Here is a 20,161-nt window from a genome sequence, read left to right on the forward strand (position 1 = left end):
ACAGTACAGTGCTGGGCATAATAAACACAGTGTGCTCCAACATTACAGAGTCCAGTTTTAGAATGGGCAAATGCCTTTGGGCAGGCGAGGATCCCAAGGTCAGGACACTGACCTCAGGGTGTGCAGGGCTGCAGGCTCTGCTCAGGCTGCCTCTCTGTGAAGGTGAAGCTTACAAAAAGGTTACCCCCCGACAACAGTTCTCCAGCCTTTTATTTTTGTCCTAGGAAAGTAGATCTATGTTCTTCTCTCAGATGTGTCATTTATCAAGACCTGCACAGCTACAGAGAACCCCAGTAACTTCTTGGCAGGGTGTGACTTTAGTAAATCCCTCCTTCTCTCTGCTGGGTTCATGGTAACCAGCGCACCGACAGCTCCTTGCAGCTTCCTCACCCCACTCCACGTCGGGGATTTGAGAGCTCAGTCAGACCATGCCAAAAACTGCAAGAAGAACTCAGTCCACTCCAAACCAGCTCATACTGTACCGCTCATCAGTATCTCACCCTGAGAAGGCGGGAAAGGATATTGCAGGGTGCAGCTCAACCTTTTAAATGCCGTGTAAAGTAGGAATGGAGATTTATCAACCTGGCTGATGTATCAGAAGCAGCTGTTTGGAGCACCATGAAGTGCTGGGGAGGAGATGCTTCTTTTGCTTGGGCAAGGGAACTTTCATTTACCTGAGTGATTCAAAACTGGGTGCTTTATGAACAGCCTCTAAGTGCAAAGGTTGTGGCCAGAGGGAGAAAGGAAAGAGAGACAAAGACACAATTGGAGGCATTTTCATTTCATTGCCTCAGGTCACAGGATTCGTCAGGTAACAGGAACAGGATCAGGAGCAACAAAGGGAAGAAGTGGAAGGTCCACCCCTTGAAGTGTTCAAGGGCAGAAAACATGGATTGATTTTGCTCTCTGTCACCTTTGCTCCATTACCACTGTGGGGTCTGGGTATCACCCACAGTGCGCAGGGGTGATTTCCCTCCTTTCACACCAGCTGGGGGGAGCAGAGAACCAAGTGACAGTCTTAGACATTTTTGTTCTTCAAGTGTTTTTTGTGGTCACAAACCAAAGGTTACTGCTTTTATTTGGTGCTGGGTTACAGACTTAATTAGGAAGAGCTTTTTTTTTTTTGGTCCTCTTTGGCAGTTTTACTATAAAATAATGTGGAAAGAGAAATGCTGTTTGCTCTTTTTCTTTTGTGCATAGATGGGCAGGTTATAATTCATTCACAGAACTACACTTGCATGTGGGGAAACCAGGAGATAACATAATGTATCTTTCCCCCTTCAACCTCTGACTTCAGAGGTTATGAAATAGCAAGTGGTTTTACTTAAGGGTATTTGTGTTCACAGAGCTAAAAAAGTTGCTGCTTCTGCTGTTTTGTTAGCTGGAAGAAAAGACCTTGGGCAATAGTGTGAAGAGGATGCAAAACTTTTCATTATAAGTTTTTCTTGCAAATAAGACAGAGTGATAGCTTTCAAATTCCTTGGTTTTTAAGAATCACATCATTGGTTTTCTCTGATATGGCACATACTTTGTAAGCAGAAACGGATCTTGCATTTAGATTTTCATATTTTTCTCATTACACTTGGCTTTTGATTTCAATATCAAAACAGTGTAGGTGAGTGGGAGTATACACCTGGAGTTACAGAGAAATTCTCACAGCTGCACTGTCAGATTTTGAATTCTGCTACCAAATGTCTCATTATTTATGAACAAAATCCCACATCCCCTGTGCATCACTGCTTCTGGAAAGGCGTAAATGAACAGATACTGGTTCAGTGCCATGATCAGAGATTTCTTGCTCAGTCTGTAACTCAGAGCACTTTTTAAATTTTTTTTTAAAATCTGTTCTTAATCTTAGACTTGTTCAGCTTGGAAGGTTCTGCTAGTCATTTAAATTCCAGCTGACAAAACTTTTGGACTCAGGGGAACATTCAAAGCTGTCCTCTCTGCCAGGGTTGGTAGCAGGAAAGAAAGAGACACCAAAAAGAAACCTAACAAATTAACATATAAAAATATGTACAAATTAAACAAAGTAGCTCTCTTTATTGTCATCATGCTTAAATTGGGCTCAAAGTTTTCAAACATTGAGTGTCTCAACATTTCTTATACTTTGTAATAATTTATTTTGGCTATAATTCACAGAAAGAATTCACTATTTCCAGCTTTTGTTCCAACTTAAAGCAATTTTCTGTTGTTTTGGCTGTTAGCAATGATTCAAAACAATCTCTGTCTACAGGGTCTATGTCCTTCCAGGTTCTTAGCTACATACCTAAACATAAACAGATAAACAGTATTTCTGAGTGCAGAAAAATTGCTTAAGGAGTTCCAATTAGGTACCTGGGTAGGTCCGGTAGTGTTGAAAAACCATGTATATAAATTATAATACATATAATTTTTAAAATAAGCATTTCTCCTCCATAAAGTAATGCTAATGCTAATCCCAAATTAAACAGCACAGAACATACTAAAATCCTTATCTCATAATTGCAAATTTAAACCATGTCTGAAGTTGTGCAGTTTGATTTCCTTAAAAAAATAGTAAGCTTTGATATTGCTCCATAATTTGACTCTTCGTTTAAAGCATGGTGAAAAAGAAGAGGAAGAAAATGCTGTAAAACAGAAGCATAAAATAAATAAATAGAGAATGAAAAAGTATAACATCTCTGCAAAGTCATACAGCCCTTCCAAAATCAACTTCATACATGGTGTTCAGTGTAGAAAGAATCGATTAAAAAAAAAGATAGTCTTTGATATAAGCAGCTGTTGGTGAGATAATTTGCTTTCTTGCTGCTAATATGTTCATGAATTTTATTAGGAAAATCTGCCTCATGTCTTGAACCAGAAGGAGGACAAAGGAGATAGCATTTTGCATGCATGATGCAAGGGGTACAGTAATGCAAAACATCTGGGTGGAGTGGAGGACAGCTCAAACTAGTGTTGTCAATTAAAAAAGCAACCTTCCCTTTGTTTATTTTTTTTCTTTTCACACAGAAAAAAATAGCATGGATCGATTTCTCACTGAAGAAATTCTATCAGGTTTTTTTTTATTCACTCAAATAAGTTTGCAATTTTGAATGATATGTGTGAAAAAACTTATATATAATTGTTTTAACAAAGTGGCTTTAGAGGCCCTTTAGTTGATTTTAACCAGAGCTGAATTGCACACAGTTTCCATGGAAGAAAATCTGGCTGTTTATTGATAAACTCTTAAAAAATATGGGCTCTACTTATAACACTCTGTAAAGGTAATATTTATTGATTCAGTTATTAATGTAAGCAAACCAAATATGCTTGGTGTTTTTTCAGGTTTGCATAATAAATGTGTAACTATTCTGTCAAGTCATTAGCAGATAATAAGTTATGAATAATAAATATCTGCATCCCAGGCATAAATATGTGAACTCTTGGGACTTCCAAGCATTTCTTGGAAATTTGGAAGCTGCGTAAGTGGTTGGGAGTAAGTGTACACAATTTCCCAGCAGCAGTGAAATAAAGTTACCTTTTTATTCCACAGATTTAAAAAATTTATCCATATTGCCCTCATTTTTGTCTAGCTCTGTTAGAGGATATTAATATTTTTGTCTTCGTTCAGAGGGTGATCCTGATGGTCACTCAAAGAATGGCAGCTGGGGCCTGAGTGAGTGTTTGTGTTGGCTGCAAAGCCAATTCCATCCTCATTAAGGAAATGGATCCTGGGATTAGAAGGGAGAGGCTGAGACTTTGCTGCCTCCTTTCCATTTTGCCATTAAAAAAAAAAAAAAAATAGCCATTGAGGAAAGTTGGTGAACTATTTGATAGAGATTTAACAGCTACCACTCAGCAGCACATACCACTTTTGTGCACCCTTCATTCCCCGACCTGTGAAGCAGAACTTGTGTGGTTTAAACCAGCCCCGTGCAAGCAGAAAGGGCAGGAAAAAATAGCAAGAATTCATTGATTCTTGATAGTGTGGGCACTGTCTCACAGACTGAAAAAAGCAACCAATATCCACTCTTGTGTTTGGGATTCTCTGTGGAACCCCAAACACAAAAATCTCTCATGTTCAGGCTATGCTTTGCTTAGTGGGGTTTCAAGAACTTTACTCTTTCTTGCTCCACAAAATGTTTTAACTTACATAAACAAATAAGTATATATATATATATATATATATATATATGTAGCTAAGTCTTCTTTGTAAAACCACAAAAAGTTTTAATGTGTGGTAGGGAAAAGAATCTGTTCCTTTTTTTTCTGCTGGCAAAGAACACCATCACTTCTAAACACAGAGATGTCATATATTCTTGCCCTCACGATTTCCTTTTCATTTTAACTTCTCATTCAGGAAAGCTGAAATATCAACCCTTTTACCTCATTTTCCTACTCTGTAATTCTACACATTCTTCTAGAAATCTTGAGCAGTCATCCTCTGACCGGTCCCTCCTGCTTCAGGGTGAATCAAATCGGTCTCTTGCAAAGGTGGCATATTCAAAGCTGAAAGCCCTGACTTGCACATGCAGAATTCATATCTGCAGCTATCAAAGGGGCACCTAATTAGCTATGGGTGTGTGAAAAAACTTGATTTGTGCATGCATGCTGCCTATGCCTTTGTACTAAACAGTAAAATAATTAACTGTTTTGACTTCTGTGTGAAAGGCGAAGAGACTTTTTTGATCTATTACAAGCTAAGCAAGATTCATTTTGCAAGAAGTTCTAGATATAGTCATGTCTGTCTGGTAAACAGTGAGCCCTCACAAGCACGGACTGTTTAATGCTTTCTTCGTATGCTTAGTTTGATTTAAAAACTCTATTTTGCTCTATATTTGCATCCTTATAAGGCTTTTGACTCTCAGTCACTTAGCAGTTAACAGCATTGGCTTAAGACATTCACATCTTCCACCCATGTGTTCCCATTGCCCTTCAAAGATTACTGACCTGGGAAAACTGGCAGAAAACAAGATGGTTCCAACCTGGCCTTTCCCCAAGGAAAACCTCTTTTTCAAGCACTCACTTTTTCCAGGAATTAAAAATCTGCTGACACACCTTGCAGTGTTGGCACATATTTCCTTCTCAGATGACATGGAAATGTGGGCTAAAAGGTGTAGACAAACAGCAAAGCCACCAGATTGTTTAAAACATCACAGTTTGGTTCACTGGAAGGACCTTTCTTTGTACTTTCTGTTCATCTAGGACAGCAACTCCCTTACTTTTCCCATCATCCAGAGGGTTCTACACTTCGCCTTTTCATATTCGGTACTCACATGGAAGCATTTCTCTGTGTGGAGGAGTTTCAGACATGTATCTTTGAAGTGTTTTCCAAAGATCAACATCATTTTAGTAGTATTAAGTTTATGATCTTATGGTTCAACATTCTCACCTTTCCCCACATTAAATTTCTCCCAACGTAATTCAAGGCAGGGCAGCAGCAGTATTTTCTGGTGGCATGCTTGATCCTGCTGCTTGAGCACACTCTCACTGCAGTGAGGATTCCTTTTTGCAGTTTGTAATTACGTGCTGAAAATAAACTAAAGCATTATTTCACTCCCTTTATACATCTCATTTGGACACTGCATAAAGCTTTGAAGAAAACCCTCAGCTCTACTCATTTGTGACATCTTGAAATAAACTTTTATGTCCCCAGATCTGTACCTGTCTGATCACTCATGTAACACAAGGACTTCTAGGGGTAACTACATAAACCACAAATATGAAGAATATTGCTACTTTTTTCACTTCATCTGGCTTTAAGTTAGGCATTCTGCAGCTTTGCAGTATGTTATTGCATGTCATTAAATGCTCTAAAGAACTACCTAAAGCCTTTGAATGTTACACTTATTTTTCAGCATGGCATTTATGTATTTTTGGGAACAGTCAATCTAATGAACTAAAGTAACTTGTGTACTGACTGTACCTTTTTGCTTTTTTTTTTTCTTAAGCTAAAAAAGTCACAACAGAGCCCACGACTGTTGAGCCTGTGACATCCCTGAGAACTGACAGTGTGAAATTGTCACCTGCTGAACTTCCTCTTGAAACTCCCATCTCTGAGACTCCGCTAACTGAAGTGCCTGCCACCCAAACAGTTTCTTTGGAGGAAACAACCCCAGAGTCTGAAGAAGACATAGAAATGACTACTGATTTGGCTGAGGAGAAAAGGGAGATGGAGGTGCTGATGGAGAACATTCCGTTAACCACCGTTCTACCTCAGACTGTCACCGATGGCGAAATATTCACTTATGATACACTGGGAAGGACTGAATACGATGTCACACCCAGGCTAGCAGACACCACATCCCCAGATTTGGAACTGGATCACACTTACTCTGAAGCAGAGGAACAAGGTAGGTCTGAAAGCATTGAGGACGCTTTCTTGACCTCTGTAATTTTTCAGGATAGCACAGCTGTAGCTAAGAGTTCCACTGGTTTTTGGGAAGATGCTGAAACAGGAGATGCACAAAAGTATGATGCTGATAATCAGACTGAACAAATAGAAGTGGGTCCTCTGAGGACAGCTACAGACAGCTTCTTACAGACTTCTCGGAGGGAGGCTGCCAGGACAGGGACTTCAGATTCATTAACAAAAGAGAATGTGTCTCACAGTGACCACCTCACAAATGTACCCACAAAAAAATCGATGGAGGCAAAATCTGATGAGAAACTTACAACTGTTGTAATCCCTAAAGTTTTGCTCACTGATGAGTCTGCAGAGAGGGAGGGCAGTGAGAGCATGCACACTGCTGTGTCTGGCACAGATTCTGGAGTGGCTACTGGTCATGCCCCAGAATCAGAATTGTCTCCTGCATCAGAGACAGTCCTAGATGAGCATGCAGTAAGCTCTGGACAGTTTTCTGCAGTGAAGGATTCAATGCCGTGGGTTAAATTTAGCTCTGCGACAGTGTTTGACAGTGAGATCTCAGCTCAAGGGAGCAGAGAGGACCTGAGGGATGTGCAGCCTACCGTGGCATCTGGAACACCTGTATCCTTTTCTGTGTCAGCTGCTGATCAAACAGAATCTGAGGCCATCTCAGGAAGCACCGATTCCCTGCCAAGCTTTGGAGAAGGCACCATGTCTCTTATCCCCTCATCTCAGCAGAGAGAAGCATCAGCTGTCTTAGAGGAGCAGGAGAAAACAAAACAGCCAGAAATGAGGACAACAGATGTGAAGATCCCTCATTCCACAGCCACCATTCCTCCTTGTGTTACAGCAGAATCTGAGGGATGTTCTGTGCAGGAGAAGATCACACAAGCCCCTCCAGGTTCTGGCACGTGGCTGCCAACAGATAAAGAGGAGGGGTATATGACAGATGAGTCATCTCACAGTGGAAGAGGGATTGAGTTTGCTACAGAGGATGGCTTCTCTGGAATGGAACCTACATCATCTCCAGGACATGGTGTGGAATCCACAGTGCATCCAGGAGCTGCAGATGCAACTGAGACAAGCAGAGAGCCAGAAGAGACCACAAGGGGTGGAGAAGTGGTATCAGCTGATTTTGGTCAGAGTAGAGACACTACAAGTGTATCCCACACAAGGGGCTCCTTGGATTTGGAAATGACCACAGTATCCAAAATACCAGTGGAAGAAAGTAGTGCAGCCATAGGGTCTTTTAGCTCCTCAAGTATAATGGTATTGCCAAGTGCTGTGCCCACAGCTGTGGGGGTAACTGAGCATGAAGGAGATGAGATATCAGGGACAAAGGGAACTTTTAAATTTATAGATGTAACAAAGGTAGATACTGGTGTTCCACAGAGGGAGTATGGTGCTTCCCTAGTTCCAGTTACTGTAGAGAGTGAGGTCAGTAGAGATATGCCAATTACTGATCAGACTCCTTTTGATGATATCTTTCATGCAGAAGCAACAGAAACAACTGCAAAACATAGCAAGGTGTTGCCAGAGCTCTCCACACTGGACCAAGGTTTGGAAGCAAGAACTGCCACAGAGCCCACGCTTACTGTGACATCTGCCCACACACATGAACCAGAGATGTCACCAGGACCTGAATGGCCTCAAACAGCAGTTCAGGAGACGCAGGATGAGACAGGCTCAGCTTATGATGAGACGTTCCCCACCACAGAGGTACCTGTGCCTGCACTGATGTTCACAGACATTGGAGGCGTTCTGGGACCTGAGGAAACCAGCAGCTGGTTGCACCTCGCGGTGACTCCAACAGATGAAACTGCTCGTGGTCAGGATGAGGAGGTCACTGAGGTGATGCCCATAACTGCTGGAAGTGAAGCAAAGACGCAGGACAGCCCAGGAACCCCCACCAGGGAGGAAGACGATGCAGATAGCTGGGATTCTGTGGCACCCTCCCATGAGATGCCAGCAGGACGTTCCACTGTGGAAAGCATTACTGGCCTGACTCTGGGAGCTTCTCCAAGTCAGGCTGCAGAAGGTTCAGGAATGACTGCAGAACCTGAGAAAACCAGGCCAGCTGTATTTGCAGCTACTGCAACAGATAAGGCAACGATTCTCAGCAGCATGACAACACCTTCCATTGGTACTGTAGACAAAATTCAGCCTACATCTGCAACCAGGCCTTTTGTCACTCATAAGTCTCCACGCATCATTACCGAGGAAGACGAGGAGGTAACAAGCCCTGACATCATCATAATTGATGAATCTGTTTCTCCCAGAGAAACCACTGCTGAGGATGATCTGCCAGGAAAGATGCTAGAGCCAGAGATCGATAAGGAATATTTCACAGCATCAACCGCCACTGCAGTGGCACGACCTACTGCTCCACCCCAAGTGAAGGAGGCCACAGAGGCCTTGCAACCTCAGGAGGTGTCTCCTTCCACTTCACACCCTGATAATGACATAAGATTGTATGTTATTCAAATCACAGGCAATGACACAGGTAAGATTTTGCCTTTTAGACCTTCAGTCCATCAGAGTGGACAGCTTGTTATGACAAACAGGTGTGCTTTAGAATATGCTGGAGATGTTTGTTGGATCGCTGAAGGATGCAAAGTACCACTTTTGTCTAGACAGCAACTTGCTGAATATTGGTAGGTCTATTTTTCTGTCCATTAAAAGCCTCTCCAAAATGTGTTTTTATATGCTGTGTGGTAAGAATAATTTCTATATAAGAATGAATATGAAACTGTTTTATTTCTTTTTAAAAGTCATGATGGCTACAGTCCAGTTTCCTCTTTTAATGTTGTCAAGTCACCAATTTAACTCCAGCTGTCTGTGAAACAAGCATTTTAATTTCACAGCTTCCATTCCATGCATTACTAGTCCTAAACAAAGCACTAGATTATTTTAACATTCCATTGGTCTGTAGCAATTAACAATGCCATGTACAGTGTAGTCAGCTAAAAAATGATTAAAGCACTCTACTGCCTCCTGTGATTTGGAGGAATGGGGTTTTTCATGTTCTCTTATAGCATATCATAACATTTTTAAAATCCATCTTAGAGAATATGTGGTGCAAATTGATGCAGTATATAATTCTGCCACATTTTTTAGCTGATGGTTCTGTACATGCGTATGTAGCTTCAATTCCATGGGTATCCAGAACAGAAATTTCTAAAGTAGCAATGAACTTTGGGGTTGATGATGAATATGTCTCCATAATGCAAGTGTTGAAGACTGTGCAGTTTTACATTAAAGAAGCCTGTCAACTGACTATTATTTAAGGTGTCACAGTAAAACATAATATTTCATTTTAAAATGAAAAACAAAGAAACTGACAAGCAGTACAAATCACAGAATTTTGGTTAGTTTCAATGTTTTATTGTGTTTAATTATCCTATGGTTGTATAATAATGATTTTATTTTTTTGAAGGAGCACAGTAAAAAATCGATTTTATTTTTGCCATATACCTTAACTACATGAATAGTTTTAGAATGGTTGTGTCAGGAACTGTTTTCTCTTTGGTTTTGGCCATAACTTCAGTGCCTCTGAAGACCTCATCCAGCAGAATTCATAATTTATGGAAGTCTTTTGGATGGTTTTGTCAGGTTCGTTCTCAGTAGGGTTCCATTCAAAAATCAAAAACCAGTACTGCCATATCCTGTACATTTCACACCTTGGTTTGGTATCTTTTTTCATGTTGTGCTTGTTATTCTACCTTTTATTTACAGGATGCAAATCTGCACAAATACTATCAATAAGAGCTTAGACTTCTATTTCAGAAAAAGATAGTTACGAAACTTTTGTTTCTGTGCTGTATTATCATTATTTTGTCTTTACATGTTACCAGTGCCTTGAGAGTCTCCATTAAATGATACAAGTCCAGTAAGTCAGAGCAGAAGCATAATTTCTGAAAACAAGACTTAAACCACATATCCTTTTGTACCTGTGGAAATTCACTTAATTTGACTTAATAATGAGTAGCTGGACTAGGTAATAGAGACCTTGTTTTTCCTATTAGATTTTTGAGTTATGCTACAGTTTATTTCACACTGGAGAGTGGGTTGTGCTGGGCAGCTATGTGTTCAGGTGGTGGAAAGAGGTAGTATGGCTTGGGAGGGTTTGGATGTAGGACTTCTCTGGATTTACATCAAGAAGAGCCCTTTTTTTTCTTTTCAGAATACTGCGAGTACTGTGATTCATTAAACTAGGATTTGGTTCAAAGTGGACTATGTAAAGGACAGTGGATTAATGTGCAGATACTCTCCATAGCTGCTAGCTGCTGTTACTCTGCCTTGGGTGATCAGGTCTTTAGGACAAGCTTTCTTCAGGGTTTGGCTTCTTCATCTTCACAAACTTTCAAAGCTTTGCATGCATTTCCCAGGTGTAGATGTGCATATGTGTCAGGGTGTTTATAAGCAGACTTGAAGTTATAAATCCTTAAAAATCTCTTTTAAAGAATTATTTAGTCTGTGAGGAGAGAAAAAAAGTTTATTTTCTTGAAATATTATTACATTCTTCATAGGGCACTATCTGTGTTCCTTTAAACACAGAGAGCCTCATCATTTGTCTAGTGCAATGTTAAAAAGGAGTTTTAGTCATTTTTCTGGCAGTGGGAATTCCCTCACTTAGCTACCCACAGGCTAAAGGCACCCTCTACCTGCTCAACCCAAAAAATCAGTTAGAACTATCAAAGATTTATTCTCTCTGAGGATTTGGATTGATTTATTGCTACAAATATGAAAGACAACATTTGAAAAGTCCTATTAGTCCCAGTTTCCCTTCATTGTTCCTTAGTCCATAAACTTTCTATTGTGCTGAAGAAAATGTGTATAGAGAGTAATGAGGAGGAATGAATTTGGCAATTATTACCAACATATGCCTTTCACTAGGATGTAGTTTAACTTCTTATTTTATCACTCCTTATTTGAGAATTGATCCACTATCATAAAGAACTACATTAACTGTACCTCTGGCTTTTTATTCTTAGCTGATTGGAAATTATAAATACAGTTTATTTTACATCATTGTGTCTATGATAAAACAAAGGTTTTTCCTCCTTTGGCATGTTTTCAAGGTAATACAGCTTAGCATTTTTAGATAAAGTTAATCTGTGAGGGTTATAAACAAAGGCCTGCACTGATTTTCAAGTCAGGAGTCCAAAAGTGCCTCCTAAGAAAGGACAACTTGCTTACCAAAGCTCTTCAAGAAATAACTGTTTCAAATAGGAATAATAATGAGAGGTTTTATACAGATGGCACTGTCTATAAAAGAATATATTTTCCTTTTTGTGTTTGCAGAAGCACTGGAACTATTTATGAGATTATTCTTTCCCCCTCATTCTTCACCTCCATGTTATTCAGATTTTGCCAGAAGCAACAATTTAATAGTGAGGCAGGGCTCAGCAGAAATTCAGCACCATGTTTTGTTTCCTGTCACTCAATTATAATAAAAACCTTGTTATTACACAGCTGAATATTGCTCCCTGCAGCTCTATTTGCCATCCACAGTGTGGGCACAATAACATTTAAGTGCTCCATGGAGGTGCCATTAGGCTTTGTTCGGCAGGAGTAGTGTTTTACAGTCCACATGGAAGAGAAAGGCTGTGCTAAATGTGTGAATTCTTGAGATGCTGAGATATTTTTAGCAGGACAAAGCATTTTCATCAAGCAGGACAAAGAGCCTGTGGTGTAGGGAGCAGCACTGGCTCAGGTGAACTCACCTGTGGCCAAGCACAGGTGGAAGGAGAGGCAGGAAGGATTCCTTGTGCCTTTCTCCTCCTTCTCAAACCCTCACCAGACTGGCATCAACTTCTCTGAAGAGTTTTGAAGTCTTTGGGCTGGAATGTGCTGTTTGTATATGAAATGTGTTATGGATGTATGGAATTTGGGGGGATATTATTCTTCACTATTATTGCAGGCTGAAGCTGCACTCAAAAGATGTTGAGTTAAATTCAGTTAAATAAAGTGGCAAGTATATTATCCTGTCTCACAAACACATCCCCCTTAATATGAAGTAGTACAAGTTGCATAACTGGAAGGTGCTATTAATCATTATGATTTTTAAGACTTTACGTTTATTAGACCAGAGAAAGTTTCTCCTAGAAGACTTCTTTTCTTATCCTACAGGTAAATAGCTTTACTCCCAGTATTTAAAATTCATGCTTGCAGTCAACGAAAACTTTCACAGAGGAAGTTTACTTTTGGATTAAAAAAAAACCAAAATAAGGCATGGAAACAGAAGTAATTTGGATGCCTGGTGGAAGGTCAAGCTCAATTTAAATTCTGGAGGATGTGCTCTAGGGCTGATAAGAAGGAACACAGAGCCGAAGAGATAAAGCTGTTTATTTATGTAGGAATACAGCAGTTTTCATTGAGAAAATGTACAAACAATCCACAACTCCCATGTGGGCAAACATGAGGCAGGTGTGCAAATTAATCTGGTTAATAAGACATGTTTTTTCTGACAGCCCATGGACAGATGTAGGGGAGGTGTTTCAATTAATGAGGAAAATATCCTTGCACATGAGAAAGCATCCCTTTTTATGCTACAAAAAGAACCATGCACATGTTTCAGAATGGAAGGGGCCTGGTACCTTCATCCACTGGAGTGGAAACAGGAGCTTTTCCCTCAGAATTATGAGAGTGAGGAGGCCAAATACCCCTGCAGTGCAAGGTGTTACCATGTACACAGCTTCCCATGTCACCAGATGGGACACAGGATTTTTTCTTTTACTGTGAGGATTTGCCACCTTGTGCCCAGTTGTGTTCTCACAGCTCCAATGTTTCCTAGTGGTGAGGGCTGCTGCTGATGCTGGAAGGTCATGAATTAGCAGCTGGGGAAAAAAAAAAACAACAACAAACCTGGAGGAACTTTTCAGCTCATAAAGCTTTTATGAGCTGAAAAATGCTTGTGGGGGTGTTGTTTAACAGTGGTTGAGGGGATGCTGGAAACATAACTCCTGTCTGAATCAGGAGTAATTTGCACACCTGCGTTTTTTGGAGACATTTGAAAGTCTTTATTTAGTGAATAAGTTTCAAAGTGCTTGTTGGATGCTGGAACTCACACCAGCTCTGTCTGGTTTCTTGTCCCCTCCAGGTTTGAAGAGACCAAAATTGCAGGAATTTGTGCTTTGTAGATGTGGAATGTTATGGAAAGAGGTTACAAACCTTTGTGTTTCAACATGTAGTTCTCTGACATGCATATTTCTGTCTTAGCAGTATGAAGAGAGGGCATATGAAATTTGAATGAAATGCAGAATGGTAATGAGTCATAGTCATAAACCTTAACAAAGGAGACAGAATAGAGTCTTTTCAGGTCCATCTTAGACCTTGCCTTAAAATTAATTTAATCTTGTTGTCTTCACAGCTCCTTCTGGAGGGCTGTCAAAGATAGTCATGGCTCTCTTTAAGCCTGATTCTAATATCTAGCTTGAATTGCTTCTTGGCCAGTTTATACCCATGTTTATTCTTGCCAGCATTGTCTTTAGTCTGAATAGGTCTTTTTTCTTCCTGACACTTATCCCTTGATACTTTTATTTCTCCTCTCAGTCACAGAGAATGACCACATCCCCTTTTTCAGCCCTCATTTTTGGTAACTCCTGAGGGGGGTGAGTGTGTGGGAGAATGGGAATGTACTGGTGCTGTGCAGGGAGGGAAGATGTTGGCTCTGTCCCAGGAACTAGGAGTGTTGAGATGACCACAGCAGAGAAGGTACAGGAGCAGCAAGCCTCACACTGCCTCTTCCAGGCATTGCAAGAAACAACCTAAAAGTTTGGAGCATCCAAGTTTACATATCTCTTCATCTGTAGCCACATTGTTCTCCTTTAAGATGATTTTTTTTTTGGCCACTGGCAAATAATCTCTCTGGACACCATTATTTGTGGTATGCACACAATGCTAGGTGCAATTTTTGGTGTGCCTTTTTTCTAATTATTGTGTTAGAGACTTCTGCTGAAGGAGAGGAGACTTTGTCTTTGGTGTGTTGAAATCACCATTTGTTTTTTCCCAAATGAAGGGTATATGCTACTGAAAGCTGTGGTTTCTTTATAGGACCTATTTCAAACTAAAGTTTACTGTAAGGTAAGATTCTGTCTTGCAGCTAGACTGACCTGAACTAATTTCTGGTGGGATCTTGAAGCAACAGCAAAAGTGGCCTCACATGGACAGGACCAATTTTTTAAAAAAAAAAAAAATTATTTATTTCCTTTCTTTCTTTCCTTAATGGAAGGCTGGGCTTGTCTCCTTATTAATTTAATGCTCTAAAGTTCATTTCTCAGGGAAGCAGGTCTGACTAAAGTAACTTTCATGTTCTGAGTGACCAAACTCTCCATATTATTCATAAAACCTGCTGTAGAGATGGCCACGTTCTTCCTGTGCCTGGAGTAACTGAAGTGTTAAACACTGAGTAACGTGGCCAGATACTGATATCATCTTCCCCAGTGTAATTACACCACAGTAATTCCAATGAGGTGATTGAGAGCAGAACTGTTGTGGGGATGTGAGGATATAGATACCATAATGTCTTCATAACAGTTTACAGCTTCTGAGTCATTGTATAATTAGGTGATTTTTTTTCCCAGAACACATTTGAGTTCAATCCAAACTAGAGTAGATCTGTTGTTTAACTAAACCAGTTGGTGTTTTTCTATATTAGAATACATTTTTTTGGTTTTTTGCTAGTGATGTGGAGGGCTTTTTAAGATAGGTTGTACACCATCCCATATAAATTATATTTAAAGCAGAACAGCAATGATGCCCTGTATGAAAGCAAAACTAATAACCAAGCAGTTTTAATAAATTCTAGCTTTTTTGTGCACTTCTCCTTTTCTCAAAGCAAAGGAAAAAAACCCAAACCAAACCCACCAGCTCCATATCAAACAGAGCTGAAACTTGACACTTAGATAGTTTCACAAGAAGCTAAAACTGAATTAACAAATGGTCTTTACGCCAAAATTGCTATCTCTTCCTGAAGAAAGACTTATTATAGAACAATAATTTCTTTTTCCACATTCCTTTCTAGACTTCCATAGATACAAAGAACAGTGCCCTCATATTAAACACTGTTCAGAGGATGCCTACGCATTCCCTCCTGTTTTTGCATTGTATCCAAGGAGACATCTCAGATCTAGACATAGGGATTACACATTTCCAGCTTTCTTATAGCTCTTTGTTTATTCATGGGAGAAATGAAGGAATTTTATTCATAGGTACAATGTAGTTTTTCATACTTCTGTTGTGAAGAACAGGAATCCTTTTAGACATTTTGTTTACATGTGGAGAAAGTCTTAAGAAATCCTAATGCAGAAAAGATGAGCTGTCTTTTACACGGTGATGCAATATGACTTAATTTTTTTTAGGAAAATGGTTTTCTGTACCAAAGTTTTCTGAATGTGTCCAGATTGTATCATTCTTGGTATTTTATTTCAATTTTCAGTGGTCTTTTTTTGCAGTTTTTCTGCATATTTTCAGTTTAGTGAGTGGATTAATCCTTGCTAATCTAGCCAGTCTTTTAAAATCATCCTTGTTTTTTGAAGTGACTAAGTGATAAAATTGATCAATAACATACAAAATACCCACTAATGTATTTCAGAATATTTTCCTGCCACAAGTGCGGATGTGTGCAGAGTGGCTGCTGCGTAATGTGTGTTGTCTTTGGGAACCTGATGATGAAGTCATCAATCTTTCTTTATAGGTTTTTTTCCAAGCTGCTCAGTGCATTAGGATTTTTCTGACAAGTCTTGTATTACTGCTTTTCTTAAATGAGGAGAATTCAGTATGAAAACTTTTTACTTCCTGAGGAGGAGAAAAGCAGCTGGATTTTTATTCCTGGTCAGGAGTGTCTTCCAGTAGTCCCTGCCTGCCTAGGTATTTACCTGCTTGCTAGACTTCATTACCTTTTTGATACTCATCATTAGCTCAAAGAGTGCACAAGAAACAATAATTTTTAACTTTAAACTCACACTCTTGGATTTTATGTGTAGCATTTCATCAAGCAGGAGTCCTATAGTTTCAGTGGGAGGCTTTTTTGGCATTAGAAAAAAGATTTCCACATATTTGATGCAAATTTTTTTGTTGTTTTTGCCAAAATAGTAGTAAAGGATGTGCCTATATGTACACAGAGTAGCACTGAGATTTTTGATTGTATTTCATTGTGGGATTTTTTTCTAAACTATTGCTTTTCTTTTCTTGAAAGTGGTGAGTGAAATGGCTCTGGGCTTGCTTATATATTCACTACTCTGAGTTGTAGTGAGTTTCCAGTCACATGCCTAGTTAACACTGAACATTAGAAGCAAAATTCATGAGTCCTTAAGAAATGCTGTGGACACTAGGTCCAACTGACAGGACAGAGGATTAACCCAAGATGTACTTCAGACAAGTATTTGTTCACACTTTATTTGAATTGTTTGACTTCTTGACCTATATGTAATTTTCTTCCAGTTTATTCTGACCACACACAGAGGCTGTCAGGTATGAACAAATTCTGCAGCAATATTACCATGTTAGCACAGGATGGAGTTAGTGGCAGTAGTTTATAGCCAAAAATATGTCTCCCTCTGCTGATTTTTAGTGGTGCAGTAAGATTACCACAGCAAGGCATCTATTTTTAGCTGTAGTTGGTTTAAAATCTTTGTTCTCAAGTGCTGTCCAATAGAAGTGTCGTTTCCAAAAGACCCCCAAGTCTTTCTAAAAAAAAATTTAATTTTTTCTGAAACAAATGCTGCAGTTTTGCCAGGGAAAAACAAAACAAAACAGAAAGGAAAACTTAGATGAAACAAGATGTTGAAAGAAAAAATTATGTGATTCTATGGTTAAACAAACACTCATGATCTGTATGCATTGTTTGAAATTGTGTCTGGTAGAGAGACATATTTGTGTCACTCCAGCTGCAGCAGAGAGGAGCTTACAGACATATAGTGATTTAACTGAAAACCTCTGGTTTATCCCTGAGCTGCTTTGGGTGTTTTATAACCTAAACAATTTGATTAACGCCTGTAGATAAATGTAAAAAAATCAGCTCTTGCGGTTTTTTTGTTTGTTTGTTTGTTTGTTTTTGTTTTTGGTTTTTGTTTGTTTGTTTGTTTTTGTTTGTTTGTTTTGTGTTTTTTTACAGAAGTAAGGGATGATACTGAGAATAATCCATTAAAGTTGCAATTGCAGAATCCACTCTGTATCTTCTGAATAACATTTGCAAGGCACAAGATTCAGATATATATGCAAAAATCCTTGTGCTACATACATCAATATTTATGTGTGTTATTACTCTAATTACATATCCTAAAACTCATTTGCTTTTAAGAAGTTATGAAGATACTGCAGTACCTTGAGTTATCACTGGCACTTCTGTAGCAATTCAATTAATTTTTTGCAGAAGAGTCCACAACAAGACTAATTTGCCCCAAACAAAATTTTAGTCCTATTTCAATGAAGAAAAGTGAAACTTAAAAAAAATTTGCCACGAGAAAAAGGACTGTGTGTTACTACATGAACAATAGCTCAAAATAATGCCCCCAAAGAACAGCAGCAAAAGTATGTGATTTTAGGTGCTTGCAACATGACCAGTGGGCTTGTGCAGGTATTAAATTAAAAGTGTGCTTAAGAGGTACTTGAAAAAATGCTTGAGAAATAGTAGGATGTAAAACACCAGAAAATCACATGATAAGTGGAATAAACTTCCTCAGATAGCTGTAAAAGGAGCAATTTTGGGTACAGCAGGTGGGATAATTATCATCACAGCTTCAGTTCTTAGAAAAAGTGACATTTTATATGCTCCTTCCTTCCTTCCTTCCTTCCTTCCTTCCTTCCTTCCTTCCTTCCTTCCTTCCTTCCTTCCTTCCTTCCTTCCTTCCTTCCTTCCTTCCTTCCTTCCTTCCTTCCTTCCTTCCTTCCTTCCTTCCTTCCTTCCTTCCTTCCTTCCTTCCTTCCTTCCTTCCTTCCTTCCTTCCTTCCTTCCTTCCTTCCTTCCTTCCTTCCTTCCTTCCTTCCTTCCTTCCTTCCTTCCTTCCTTCCTTCCTTCCTTCCTTCCTTCCTTCCTTCCTTCCTTCCTTCCTTCCTTCCTTCCTTCCGCACTTTCCGCACCTTCCACACCTTCCTTCCACAACTTCCTTCCGCACCTTCCCTCCCTCCCTCCCTCCCTCCTTCCCTCCCTCCCTCCCTCCCTCCCTTCTTCCCTCTCCTTCCCTCCTTTTTTTTCCTCCTCCTTTCTGCCTTGTTCCCTTTCCACCTCCCTCCCTTCCTCTTTTCCTCCATTTCTGTCTCCTTTTCTTGCTGTTTTCCTCTTTTTATCTCTTTCTTTCTCCTCTCATAAACATACATTCACATATACAAACACTGCTGTCTGTTTTAGAGCTTGAACTGCAAAATACTTTCTGGCTTTATTTTTGCCAGATAAAATTCCTCTTGTGAGACAAATCAAGAAAATAAAATTTAGCACATGCCTAGTATGTAAACCAACCTTTATTACTTCTAAAATAATATTGTGTCAACCTTTTTTTTCCCCAACTGCCGCATTAAGGAGTATACTGTAAGTTTTTTCCCTAAAGCCAAGTGGTTTGGTATTACTGGAAAAAGGAAGAGGGGAAAGAATATTGCTTTCAGCCCTGAGCAGCCACAGGAGCAGTAAAAGTGTAGACATATGCTTTGAGATTCTAAGTGTAGTATTCTGACTTTTGCCGAGATTTATGTTGTGGTAAGCCAATTTTTGATTCTTCTTGCAGGGGACACTGTCTCCCCATCGTGATAGGGTCAGAACTGGCTCTTTCTTTTGCCAGCTGTGTCGTGGTGGAAGCATCTGAGGTTCTCTCAGCAGGATGTAAATGTAACGAAGGGATAGTGGGGAAGCCGGAGAGGAAAGCCCCAAATTCTTTGATATCTCAGTGTTTCCACCTCAGTTGTGGAATATCACACATGAAATAATAGATGAGGTAATTCCACGAGCAGTTTCTCTTTCCCAACCAGCTTTTGCTGAAGCGTTGGACCTCCCTCTACAAGCAGCCAGACACACGAGCTAAGTCAGATACAGTCTGACTCCTTGCTTTGTTTTGGTTTCCATCTGGAGAAAAATGCATGGCTGTTATTTGGGTTTGGGTTGTTTAGCCCTGCAGAGCTGTAGAATTGTCTTCTCCATAGGCAGTGAGTGAAACGTTGTCATTGGAAGGCTGCTCACGCCCAGGACTGCTCAGGAGGAGGCACCACAAGCTGGAGTCATGTTTTGTTAGTGACATATTGGATCAGAAAGGAAGTGGGAATGACTACCCTCAGAATGTTGCATGACAAACATCCAGGCATTATCCAGGGAGCTGTATCCTGGCCATGCTGGGGCTCAGCCTTGACATGGCAGAGCTGCCATTTTTAACAACTTGACATTTCATTCAGTCTGCTTCTTTTTAACAATTTTATTGTCGGGTGGGGGAGATGAACAAAAGAAATGCCAGGGATTGCTAGAAGGCTCCAATAAATGCTTTTATAATGAAACAGTTCCTTTCTTTTTGACACAGTTTCTGCATCATCCTGTTTGTTGCTTTGGAGTTTAGCAAAGTTTTGTGGTGAGTGAGCCCAGAGCCCTGTTCAGAACAGATGTCCACCCAAGTGACATCCACTTTTCACAGGTGCCTCTGGCTATGGCCAGCAGCTCCAGCCTGGGGTCCTGGCATGGCTGTAGAAAGGCTGCAGAGCAGGAACATGCCAGAAATTGATACTCGTGGATTTTGCATAAAGACACCCAAATGTGGTAAAGCAGACAGACTGGATAAGTGAATTTCAGTAGGCAAGACTGACCATACACCTTGAATCACTTTCAACTCCTACCCAGCCAGCTGTGCAAAAGTCACT

At 39.9% G+C, this 20,161-nt stretch overlaps 1 protein-coding gene across 3 annotated transcripts in view; it reads left to right on the forward strand.

The window, feature by feature from the left end:
* Positions 1–20,161, forward strand: part of VCAN (versican) — a 99,392-nt gene that overhangs the window by 38,656 nt on the left and 40,575 nt on the right. The window contains exons 7-8 of one of the 3 annotated variants that reach the window (XM_063423699.1): positions 5,913–6,314; positions 7,824–8,831. In XM_063423699.1, the coding sequence (XP_063279769.1) occupies positions 5,913–6,314; positions 7,824–8,831 (1,410 nt within the window). Of the gene's footprint in view, positions 1–5,912; positions 8,832–20,161 lie in introns of all 3 variants that reach the window. The other 2 variants (XM_063423698.1, XM_063423700.1) reach the window with 2 other exon arrangements.

This window comes from Prinia subflava, chromosome Z (genome assembly GCF_021018805.1).
Source record: "Prinia subflava isolate CZ2003 ecotype Zambia chromosome Z, Cam_Psub_1.2, whole genome shotgun sequence".
Classification (NCBI taxonomy): Eukaryota; Metazoa; Chordata; class Aves; order Passeriformes; family Cisticolidae; genus Prinia; species Prinia subflava.